At 40.8% G+C, this 12,088-nt stretch overlaps 1 protein-coding gene across 2 annotated transcripts in view; it reads right to left on the bottom strand.

Annotated features, from left to right (window-relative positions):
• The window catches only part of strn (striatin, calmodulin binding protein), a 118,642-nt gene that overhangs the window by 10,931 nt on the left and 95,623 nt on the right, over window positions 1-12,088 (bottom strand). For both annotated transcript variants that reach the window (XM_078541726.1, XM_078541727.1), the window contains 4 exons: window positions 10,431-10,478; window positions 10,200-10,321; window positions 1,402-1,569; window positions 504-641 (listed from right to left, as the gene is read on the bottom strand). In XM_078541726.1, the coding sequence (XP_078397852.1) occupies window positions 504-641; window positions 1,402-1,569; window positions 10,200-10,321; window positions 10,431-10,478 (476 nt within the window). The remainder of the gene's footprint in view (window positions 1-503; window positions 642-1,401; window positions 1,570-10,199; window positions 10,322-10,430; window positions 10,479-12,088) is intronic.

The raw sequence follows: 12,088 nt of genomic DNA, 5'->3' as shown, positions 1-12,088 counted from the left end.
AACTGGGTTGAGACCTGATCAAGCATATTTCACAAGGGAAGCTTCCATCCTGGTCTGGTACCCAAGCCCCAGAGACAAAAGGCCAGTGTCTAACCCCCTGTGCCACCAAGTCCCCTGAAACCAAATTTTTAATCACTTACTGAAAGCATTAATCCATTTGAGCGTGAACAAAACATTAACTTTACGCTGTTAAAGGCAGAGATGGCCAGCAAATGAAAAGCAAGTATTTTTTTCAGATTACATTTTCATTCAAAGGATTGCCAATTATTTGTTAACCATAGATTAGCTAATCTGGGGAGAGATCAGGTGGGAGAAAGTAGCATCACAAGTGTAATTTAAGTGCTAATTTGAATTAGTCAAAAACTCACAAGTCAGGCAATACTGTTCCCAAGATCAGCTGTCAGCAATTACTGTCTTATAATCTCCTTTTTACAATACTGCCTATAATGTTGCTTGTTTTACATTATCTGATATTCAGGGATCCCTTACGCCAAAAGCCATACCATCAATATTGGACTCAAAGGTGAGGAATCGCTGACATGTCTCCATGTCAAATATGCTCGTCTGCCCATTCACAAAAGACGACACCAAATGAGAAGGATCACTGCAGACTATGTCAACAGAGGTAGGGATTCCAGATTCTGCAGGAGGAAAATAAAATCATCTATGTTACACTAAAATAATTAGCATCTTTCATGCCGTATGCACCACCCTGTCGTTATATTTGGTAAAATCTGTAATTACAAGAAATTCTAATGAGACACAATATATGAAAACTCATGGCAATGGAGGCAGATTTCCAATACATGCTTCTGGGGCAGGGGTGGGGGAAGAGAGAGACACTTCCCATCTGGTGCTCGTACTGAAAAAAGTTCTCAGTACATGCAACACAAATCATTCACATTAATCATGAACAATGCTCAATTTTCCTTTCCTTTAACTCAGATTTAATTTGAAACTGTAAAATGCTCTTGATTTTAAAAGCATAAATATTACTTGATCACAGTATCCAAAGAATTAACTGAAATATAACTGAGTTTGTAACTATTGATATTTAACACAAAATTAACTAATGCCTGCATGCACTTCCTGTCAACTTTTTTCACTATACATCTCCTATGCCCACCATTAATCGAAACTGCTTACTAAAATTTATCATGCTATAATTACATCCTTCACCACTGTGACTACTGGCAATAAATCTCTAGTTTTCATTAGAAATGTGGGGACAGGAATTTATAATGGAACAATACAGGCCAAATTACAATACCCTAGTCCAAGTATCCCACATCTAACCCCGCTCACCCGCCTGAAGAGACTTGCTCTCAACTTAACAGCATAAGAGACCGTTTAACTGAATACGAGTTACTGATGGATCGTAGAAGCAAATTCAGCCCATACCTCGGTTCTCATTAAATATGCAAAGTGAAGGTGCTATTTCAGTGGCGTTCCACAGCCGTAGAGTACCATCAGCTGAACAGGACAGTAAACGTTGATGTGTTGCACTGTACACTAAACCCCAAACTGCGTCGCTGTGACCTTCCAAAGCGCCTCGCAGCACAGAAGGATCTGCAAACAAACGGCTTCTTAGTATGGACTAGAACAAACTCATAACATCAAGCTTTATCTCGATGATATTCCCCCGGTACCACCCTCCTCTAACAAGTGCAATTCTTGCTACAGTACTTTTCACCTGACATTGTTTAAGGGAAGATTCCCAGGCACCTGGTAACATAAGTATATACAAACAAAGGTCTGGATACAGCAGGCTAAGTCACTACATGAAGGACAAGTAAAAGTGAGAAAGGGGGTTTTCTGTGGCTAAAAGTTGTCTTTTGGAAAAACTACCCAGCTTAAATCAGAAATTATGGGTACAACTTTCCCCCCCGTCGGGGGTGTTGTGCGGGGCCGGGCGTGGACCCGATTGGTGCCCCTGATTGGGTCCGCGCTGCCAGTTTACGTGGGCGGGGTCCAGCATGACGCGTGCCCTGAAGCGCTGTGCGCTCCCTGTGCGGGCGGGGGGGCTTCCCTGAGTCGGGAGTGCGCTCTTTCGTGCATGCGCATGGAAGACTGCAGAAATCTCCCTGAGGCACAGAGGTGTCTCAGGGAGATTAGTTTTAAGTTTTACCAGTTCAGTAAAGTGTTGAAAAATTTTTTGACATGTCCTCTCATGTGAAACTGTCACATGAGTTGAGGCATGTGCATTAATTTCAATAAAAATTTTTGAGAAAATTTAAGATCATTCATGAAACCTCATCCCACCCGTGGATGAGGTTCCATGAAAAACATGAAGGCCGCCTGAGCTCTTCGCCTGCCTGTCAACCTTAGGGTTGGACTGGCAGCTCCGTTAATTATTTTAGTTGTTAGTTAAATGGCTTTAATAGGTTTTTGACAGTGCGGCAGGCGCGCAGCCGAGCCAACTGTGTGCTCCCTGAACTGAAAATCTAAATGACACACGCCCGATGTCATCCCATGTCATTTTATGCCTTGGCGAGCAGGCCCTGCTCCTGTCACCGAGCCAAAGATTCTCCCTTATGTCATCATGGTTTCAAAGGTGAGAAGCCACAGCAGGCTGTGAAAGAATTATAAAATCTAGTAAACCAAATAAAAAAATCCTTACATTTATATCACTTCTTTTCACAGCATTCAGAATATCCAAAAAACTTCACAGTCAATAAATTATTTTTCAAGTGTAGCCACTGTTGTTTTGTAGGTAAACATGGCAGACAAATGCACACAGCAAGGTCCCAAAAACTGCAAATGAAACTAATGGCCACTTAATTGTTTGTTTTTCAGTGGCATTAATGACAGAAGCCATAGGTAAAGGGAAGCATCAGTGGAGACAATGGCCAGAATTGAGGAATAAGAGGGAATTTAAAACTGTGTTGGGAGTTGTTTGCAGGCCTCCTGAAAGCAGCAATGAAGTGGTATTAATTGAAAGATTAGAGAAACTTGCAGCAGAAGCACAGTTGCTTTAATGGGAGACTAAAATTTTCATATAGATTGGGAACTGCAAAGCAGCTCAAGTCAGAAAGGTTTTGATTTTTTTGAGACCAAGAGTTTTCTGGAGCAATATGATCTAGAATCAACAAGGCAGCAAGTTATGCGATCATTAGTTGTGGGCCAGGCTGACTCAGCTCGTTGGGCTAGATTTAGTTCGTAATCTCATAGTAAGGGAATATTTATTTACCAGGGATTATAATCACCTGGGTTTTGCCACTGAATTTAAAGAAAGTTGTACACAAAGAGCTAGCGATCTGTGGTAGTAATTTCCCCTTTCCGATGAGTGTTTAAATCTGGCAAATCTAGCACCAAGCCTTGGTTTTGGTGTGCAGCTGCAGTAAGCTCAGAAAGCAGGCGGACATCCAATCAACTTGAATTGTTCACATACAGCAAACCAGGAAGTTAATTTATCCAGGTTTTAACAGCATTAGATTATATATTCTTGCTAATTTGTGACTGCAAAGGAGATTGCCGTCTGCGGGAACTTCTACAATGCACCCTACGGAGGAGTCTAGGCTCACCGACAGCAGCTTCTGGGTTTCCATAGCATTCTGCACATATCTGAACAAGGAACAGGGGTATGCCATCAGGCCTTCGCGCCTGCTCTGCCACTCAATGAGATCATGGCTGATTAAGATTGTAATGTCAACTCCACATTCCTGCCTACCCCCAATAACCCTTCAACCCCATGCTTATCAAGAATCTATTTACCTCTGCCTTAAAAAATATTCAAAGGTTCTGCTTCCACCACCTTTTGAGGAAGACAGTTCCAAAGACACTCAACCCTTAAAAAAAAAATTTCTCCTCATCTCTGTCCTAAATGGATGGCCCCTTATTTTTAAAGTGGCCCTAGTACTAAATTCTCCCACAAGAGGGAACATCCTCTCCACATCAACCCTGTCAAGACCCCTCAGGATCTTGTGTTTTAATCAAATCACCTCTTACTCTCCTAAATTACAAGCCTAGCCTGCCCAAACTTTCCTCATAAGACAATCTGCCCAATGCAGGTATTAGTTTAGTAAACATTCTCTGAACTACTTTGAATGCATTTACATCCTTCCTTAAATAAAGAGACCAATACTGTACACAGTATTCCAGATGTGGTCTCACCAATTCCCTGTATAATTGAAGCATAACCTCCCTACTTTTGCATTCAATTCCTCTTGTATTAAATGATAACATTTTATTAGATTTCCTAATTACTCGCTGTACCTGCATACCAGCCTTTTGCAATTCATGCACTAGAACGCCTGTTAGGAAATAGAGATAGTTTAAGTAAGTTATTTGAGTGTGTCAGGAATAAGTTTTAGCTTTAATATGTTTAGGTTTGATTTACATTTCTGTATTTGTATGTTGAGAAAAGGTCAAGTTGAGTTTTAGTTTCACTTTAAAAGGCGCCTGCATTTCTAATGACAGTTTACCACTGTAAGAGAAGTTAAGCTAACAAAAGAGTAGGAAAACTGGGCTGTTGCATAGCTACAGAGAGGCAGATACTTCCCACAGACACAGAAGAAACTAGAAACAGCAGTTTTTGAGATCAGGTTTGAAGACAGTTGCCAGGCAGAAGCAGCCCCAAAGGCTCAGATAGCCATTTCCGAGCTAAGTTAGTTGAAAGTAGTTGCCAGGGAGAAAACAGGACAGGTAGCCAGTCCCAAGCTAAAGAAGAAAGTCCCCAAGAATCCAGGTGAGTGGCACAGGAGAAAGTCCCAAACAGACCTTCTAGTCAAAGGAAGGACAGGAACCTGGAAAAAGTCCTGTTAAGTGAAGAGTGAGGGGCAGAGAAAGGCTCCAAGCTTAAAGCTCCAAGCTGCAAGCTCCAAGCTGCAGGAAGCAGAGTCAAAGTGAGAAGTCACAAGATTCAAAGAGGCAACTGAAGGCCTGTACCTCTTTGTTATGGGCATGTGAAGCAGTGGTGTACTGTTGACAGCGGAGTCGATGAGAGAGTGCGTGGAAGAAAGCTAGAATGCATGTGGTGACCCAGGGGTGAGGAACATCAGAAGGAGGGTTTGAAACCCTGGAGGTGAACCCTTGTGGAAGGCATCTGAGAGAAAGCGTCAGTTTGGGAGAAGATTCCAAGTCGAGTTCTTGGAAAGTAGAGATTGGAAACCCTCGTGTAAAAGACAGAGTGCAGTGAGGCTGGTTGGCTCACGGTGTAACAAGCGGGGGGAGCTGAAGAGAGATCCATAGCATCTGTTTGAGGTGGCACCTGTCACTTGGTTTCAGAGGGTGGTGTGCCTGACCACTGGTCGCCTATTGGTTTACATGGATTGTGAACATACTGTGAACATTAGAGTATGAAGTAGCTTCTGTAACTTGTGCTATCCTTATAAATCTGTATATATCTATAAAGGTATAGTTGTGGGTGAAGGAGTATTGTAATATAGTTAATCTTTTCTTGTTTTATGCTTTTGTTAAAAGTTCATTAGCTGACTCAGGTGATTCTGTTCAGTAGCCCCTCTCCACGTATCTAAACAAGTAAATACAAGTTAGGACCTATCAAACTGGGTTCCACCCTGGGATCAGGCTTGCCCAGTGGTAACCTCAGCTGGGGATCTTAACACCCCTAGCTCCCTCTGCATCTCAGAGCTCTGCAATCTCTCACCATTTAGATAATACGCTTCATTTTAATTTTCCCTGTCAAAATGGACAATTTCCCACTTTCCCACACGATATGCCATTTTCCAGGTCTTTGCCCACTCACTTAACCAATCTATATCCCTTTGTAGCCTGTGTTCTCTTCACATCTTATTATTCTATCAATGTATTGTCAGCAAATTTAGCAATCATACCTTCAGTCCCTTCATCCAAGTCATTTGTATAAATTGTAAAAGGTTGGGGCCCCAACACTGATCCTTGTGGCACACCACTTGTTACATCTTGCCTTACCCTCTGTTTCCTGTTAGCAAGCCAACCTTCTATTCATGCCAATGTTATCCCCTACACCATGAGCTTTTATTTTCCACAATAATCTTTGATGTGGCACCTTATCAAATGCCTTCTGGAAATCCAAATATGGTACACCCACTAGTTCCCCATTATCCACAGCATATGTTCCTTCTTCAAATGACTCCAATAAATTGGTTAAACATAATTTCCTTTTCACAAAACCATGTTGACTCTGCCCGATTACCTTGAAATTTTCCAAGTGCTCTGCTATAACGTCATTAATAAGAGCTTCTAACATTTTCCCTATGACAGATGTTAAGCTAACTGGCCTGTAGTTTCCTTTCTGTCTCCCTCCCTTTTTGAATAAAGGAATTACATTTGCTGTTTTCCAATCTAATGGAACCTTTCCCGAATCTAAGGAATTTTGGATAATCAAAACCATCGCATCAACTATCTCACTAGCCACTTCTTTTAAGACCCTAGGATGAAGTCCATCAGGACCCGGGGACTTGTGAGCCCACAGCTCCAACAATTTTCTCAGTACCACTTCCTTGGTGATTATAACTTTTGCCCAGTTCCTCCCTCCCTTCCATTTCCTGATTTACAGCTATTTCTGGGATGTTACTTGTATCTTCTATAATGAGGAGCAATGCAAAATACTGGTTCAATTCATCTGCTGTCTCCTTATTTTCCATTATTAATCCCCCAGGCTCACTTTCTATAGGACCAATGCTCACTTTGTTAACTCTTCTTTTTAAAATATCTATAGAAACTCTTACTACTTTCTAGCTAGCTTTCTCTCGTACTCTAATTTTTCCAACCATATCAATCTTTTGGTCATTCTTTGCTGTTATTTATGTTCTGTCCAATCTTCTGACCTGCCACCCATCTTTGCACAATTATATGCAAGTTTGGTACTATCTTTGTTTTCCTTATTTAACCACGGATGGTGAGTTCTCCCCTTGGAATTTTTCTTTGTTGGAATGTATATATTCTGTGTATTCTGAAATATCCCCCTAAATGTCCACCACTGCATCTCTATTGACCTATCCCTTAACCTAATTTGCCAGTTCAGTTTAGCTAGCTGTGCTTTCATGCCCATATAATGCCCTTATTTAAGTTTAAAATGCTGGTCTTGAACCCACTCTTCTCTCCCTCAAACAGATAGTAAAATTCAATCATATTATGATCGCTACTACCCAGGGGTATACCTTCAGTATGAGGTCATTAATTAATCCTGTCTCGCTGCACAATACCAAGTCTAGTGAAGTAATGAATGTGAACAAAATTCTGGGCCAATATGATCAATGTTAGTAACCGTGGTAAGTGTCTTCTAAGATTCTAGATATTGGGAAAGTAAACTCCAACGGGACGAGCCAGAGACTGACAACAGTAAACTGGTCAAAACTATAATGAACAGTGGGATGCGTTCAAAGAAAGAATTTAGCTGACACAGGACCCATCTACAACTCTAGGGGGAAAGAGCTCAACTTACTAAATAAAACAGCCCTGGTCAACAATAGAGGTGAGAGATAACATAAAATTAAAGGAAACAGGCTATAAAAGTGCAAAGAATAGTATGGATACAGAGCACTGAAGAATATCAAAGGATGACAAAAGAAGACAGTAAAAGTTGCAAAAAGGAAATATGAAAAGAAATTTGTGAGCAATATCAAGATTAACACAAGTTTAAAAAATCACATTAGAAAAAGCATAGTCATGGTAATATGGACCCTTCAAAAACAGCTATGGGTAATATTGCAAGTGAAAATAAGGAAATGGCAGATGTGCTGAATAATGACTCTCAGTCTTCACAGTAGCTAAAGAGGATAATACATCTGACATTACAGGAAACTGTATGAATTAAGAACTGTAACTTATCAACGTAAGCAAATAATATCATTATTTTTCTAATACTGTTTAAAGACTGACAAATCTCTAGGATCTGAATATTTCCATCCTAGGGTTTTAAAACAATTAGGTGAGGAAATTGCAGAGGCTTTACCCACAATTTTTCAAAGCTCTTGATTCAGGAATTGTCCCTTAGATTGGACAAGTGAAAATGGAACTCCATTATTTAAGAAATCTGAGAGAGAAGTCAGGAAATTATAGACAAGGTAGTCTAACATTTGTTATTGGAAAGGTATTGGAATCTTTAATTAAAGGACAGAATGACTGAGCACTTAGAGAATTTTGAACTCATTAGAGAGAACCAATGTGAATTTGGAAAGGGCAAGCCGTGCTTTAATTTAATTGAATCTTGTGGGGAAATAACTGAAGTGGTAGACAGGGGAAATGTTAATGGATGTAATTAATATGGGCTTCCAGAAGGCACTGAAAAAGGTTCCTCTACATAAGAGACCGTTAACTAAAACTAAAGCTAATGGAATTGAAGGCAAGTTATTGACCTGGTTAGGAGAAGGGATAGGGGGTAGGAGAGGGGCAAAGCATAATTATTACGTATTGCTGAAAAGAGAGACATATTTCCAAAGCTTTTTGTCTTGTACTCATCCGGACAAATGCAAGAATGCCAAATTTCAAACGAGCACAACAATTTATACCTCAGGAGAAAAGGGTGCTGGCCGATTGGCAAGCTGACTTTGATTGGCTGAGTCATTGCAATGGGCAAAGCAATGGAGGAGGGGGTGCAAGAGGCCCCCAAGTTCCCAGGTAATTCAGAAAAGGCACAAGGCTTGAATATATTTCTTTGTTTGCAGAGAACGGGTCCCTGCATATGAATATATGTCACTTCTAGCAAGCGCAAATGAGCCATGCTACAAGCTCGACTGATCATCTTAAATTGGTTGTTAGTGTAGCTATTAGCATACTCAGTTGTTCAACAACTGCTGCCCAATTGCGGAATTGCATCGAACAGAAGATGTTTTGTTTTGGGCTTTGCAAGCGTGGGCTGGTAAGTACGGTCTCTACTCTGCCCGAAGGAACATGTTAAAAGCAAAATATTGTGGATGCTGGAAATCTGAAACAAAAACAAAAGTTGCTGGAAAAATTCAGCAGGTCTGACAGCATCTGTGGAGAGGAAGACAGAGTTAACGTTTCGAGTCCGTATGACTCTTCATCAGAACATGTTGTTTGATTCAATCAACCAATCATTGGGACATACCTGGCATAGCATCAGCATCCTTTTCTCCTATAGTATAAATTGTTGAGCTTGTTTGAAATTTGGCATTCTTGTTTTGCCTTGACAAGCGCAAGACAAAAAGCTTCGGCAACATGTCTCTCTTTTCAGCAATGTTCAAGTTCTGTACTACCAAGCGACTGAATGGGTATGTACTTCAATTGGAAGGTTATGATGTCTCACAAGAATCTATACTGGGGCCTTTATCTATTCACAACATTTATTAATGACATAGATAACACAATAGAGTGTCATAAATCCAAGCTTGTCAACGACACAAAGACTAGTGGCATAGTAAGTAATGTAGATGGGAGCTTAAAATTACAGAGACATTGTTAAGTTACATTAAGTGTGCAAAACTGTGGCAGATGGATTTCAGTTCAAGCAAGTGAGTGTCATCCATTTTGGAGCAAAAAAGGATGGGCCTAAGTAAAGCAATCTGAAAGGTAATGGAAAGTTAGCCTTTATATCAATAGGGCTAGAATATAAAGTGAAGGAAGTTTTGCTATAGTTATACAAAGCCCTGGTTGGACCTGGAGTACAGTGTATACTTCTGGGCACTGTACCTTTGAAAGAATATACCCGTTTTGGAAGGAATGCAGCACAGATTCACCAGTGTGTTACCAACGTGCCAAGGGATAAATTGAGAGAATTATATAAACTTGTATTCCCCAGGATATAGTAGATTAAGGGGTAATTTGGTTGGGGTTTTTTGGATTTTGAAAGGAATTGATACAGAAGGTCGAAGGCAAAGGGACAATCTTAAAATCAGAGCAAGGCTATTCAGGAGACAAGTTAGGAAACATTTCTTCAGGCAGAGGATGGAAGTGGAACATTCCCACAAAAAGCAGTGGAAGCTAACTCAATTTTAAATCAGAGATCCCTAGACTTTTGCTAGCCAAAGGTATCAAGGGATATGGAACCAAGGCAGGCAGATAAAGTTAGGATACAGATTATCCATGATCTTGTCAAATTGTGGAACAGACTCAAGAAGCTGAATATCTTACTCCTGTTCCTATGACATAATGGGTTCAGTTACAAGAGTAACCAGAGTACAAATAATTCTGCATGCAAGCCTCAGGAATTCACTCAAAACTCAATTTACCCAACAGTTAACTTATGTCTTTTCAAACAAGTTACTAATACAACTGACAAACTATGTAGCTATACGCACCATATGAATCATAGGGATCAATGTTAGGACTGGGAGCATTCCAGCACTGGATTAACCCGTCAGAACCTCCACTGAAACATTGCTCTCCACTGGTGCTCATCACAACACACAGCACTGGGCCTCTATCCAACACAAAGGAAACAAAAACCACAAATGTAAATCTCTCTCCACCCCTATATATTTTGAGCAGAGTATACTGAACATTAAACGGAACAGATTACTCAGGCCTACCTGTGAGCCCTGAACGTATATATGGGTTCTACATCCAACGAGGTACTCCTGTGGAATAAAAACAACAGAGCTGTTAATTTTGTCAGTACATCCTAGCGACTAGTGTTTTACAAGTCTTAACCCAAAGGGAAGCCTGGATGAAGCATTCTCAGTTAGAGTTAAAATGTACAAACAAGTTTTAGCTTCAAGACAATCAATTTTCTTCTCTCAGGTGTTTTTATCTTTTCTTGCCTAACGAGCCGCCAGGCCAACAACTATTCATACAATGGACCCCATAATGTCCTCTTGTTGCTTTCAAGCTCCAAATATTCTCTCCAATGTAATTTTCTGACTGAAGTGTCAGGTTTTCTTAAACGTAGACTGAAGATCTAGTTCTGAACACAATTTCTGTCAAGCAGTGCATTTCAAATAAAGCCATTGTGTCTTGGAAATCGTACATGCAAGGGTAGATGACACACTGTATATGGCATACTAATGCAGTTTTAAATTGAATTAAAATGCAACAGGCTGCCAACATCTGAAGAGAGAAATGGCCAATGCTTTGGGCAAATACCTGCAACAGGCTGATTGTGATCATGGGTCCATCCTAGGAAAGATTCTGAAAAGCTTTGCTTTGAGTAGAGCAACAAGCAAAAATACAAGGAATTTCATGTAGCATTGGAATGGAACTGTAATGTTAAGGAGGAACTGTACCATCATCTTCTGTTCCAAGTCACATTTACCCATCACTCCTATCCTCAACGGTTTCCTCTGGCTCCTCACCTCAAGGATTTCAAAATCCTTGTGTTCACTCAAATCCGTTCATGACATTTCTCCACTCTACCACCGCACACTCCCCATTCTCTTCCAGTCCCATCTCACATGCTCTGCTGTTCCAATTCTCTAGTCCACTACTGGTGACACACCAATTAGCCATCACAACCATGCACACTGGAATTGTGTTCAACAACTCCTCTGTCTGCACCTTAAGAATCTTGAAAACCTATCTCTTTGACTATTTTTCTTGTTATCTCCCCAAACTCCTACTGGATGTCTTGATTTTCTCCCTTTCCCATAGAGTCAGAGTTTTACACCATGGAAGGGGCCCTTCAGCCCATATGTCCGTGCCAGTCATCGAGCCCCTATCTACTTTAATTCTATTTTCCAGTACTTGGCCCGTAGCCTTGTATGCCATGGCATTTCAAGAGTTCATCTAAAGACTTAAATGTTGTGAGGGTTCCCACTTCTACCATCCTTTCAGACAGAGTTCCAGATACTGGCTGAAAAAAATTTTCCTCAAATCCCCTCAACCTCCTGCCCCTTACCTTAAATCTATGCCCCCTGGTTATTGACCCCTCCACTAAGGGGAAAAGTTTCTTCCTATCTACGTCCCTCAATTTTGTACACCTCAATCACATCCCCCCTCAGCCTTCTCTGCTCTAAGGAAAACAACCCCAGCCTATCTAGTCTCTCTTCATAGCTGAAACGCTCCTGGTGAGTCTCCTGTGCACCCTCTTCAGTGCAATCACATCCTTCCTATAGTGTGGCGACCAGGACTGCACATAGTACTCTAGACGTGTCCTAACACTTTATACAGCTCCGTCTTAAATTCCCTGCTCTTGTTTTCAATGCCTCAACTAATAAAGGCAAGTATTCCATATGCCGTCTTAACCACCTTA

Source organism: Cetorhinus maximus, chromosome 5 (genome assembly GCF_964194155.1).
Source record: "Cetorhinus maximus chromosome 5, sCetMax3.hap1.1, whole genome shotgun sequence".
Lineage (NCBI taxonomy): Eukaryota > Metazoa > Chordata > Chondrichthyes > Lamniformes > Cetorhinidae > Cetorhinus > Cetorhinus maximus.
The sequence above is the reverse complement of the archived record's forward strand: the minus strand, read 5'-3'. Positions and strand labels throughout refer to the sequence as shown.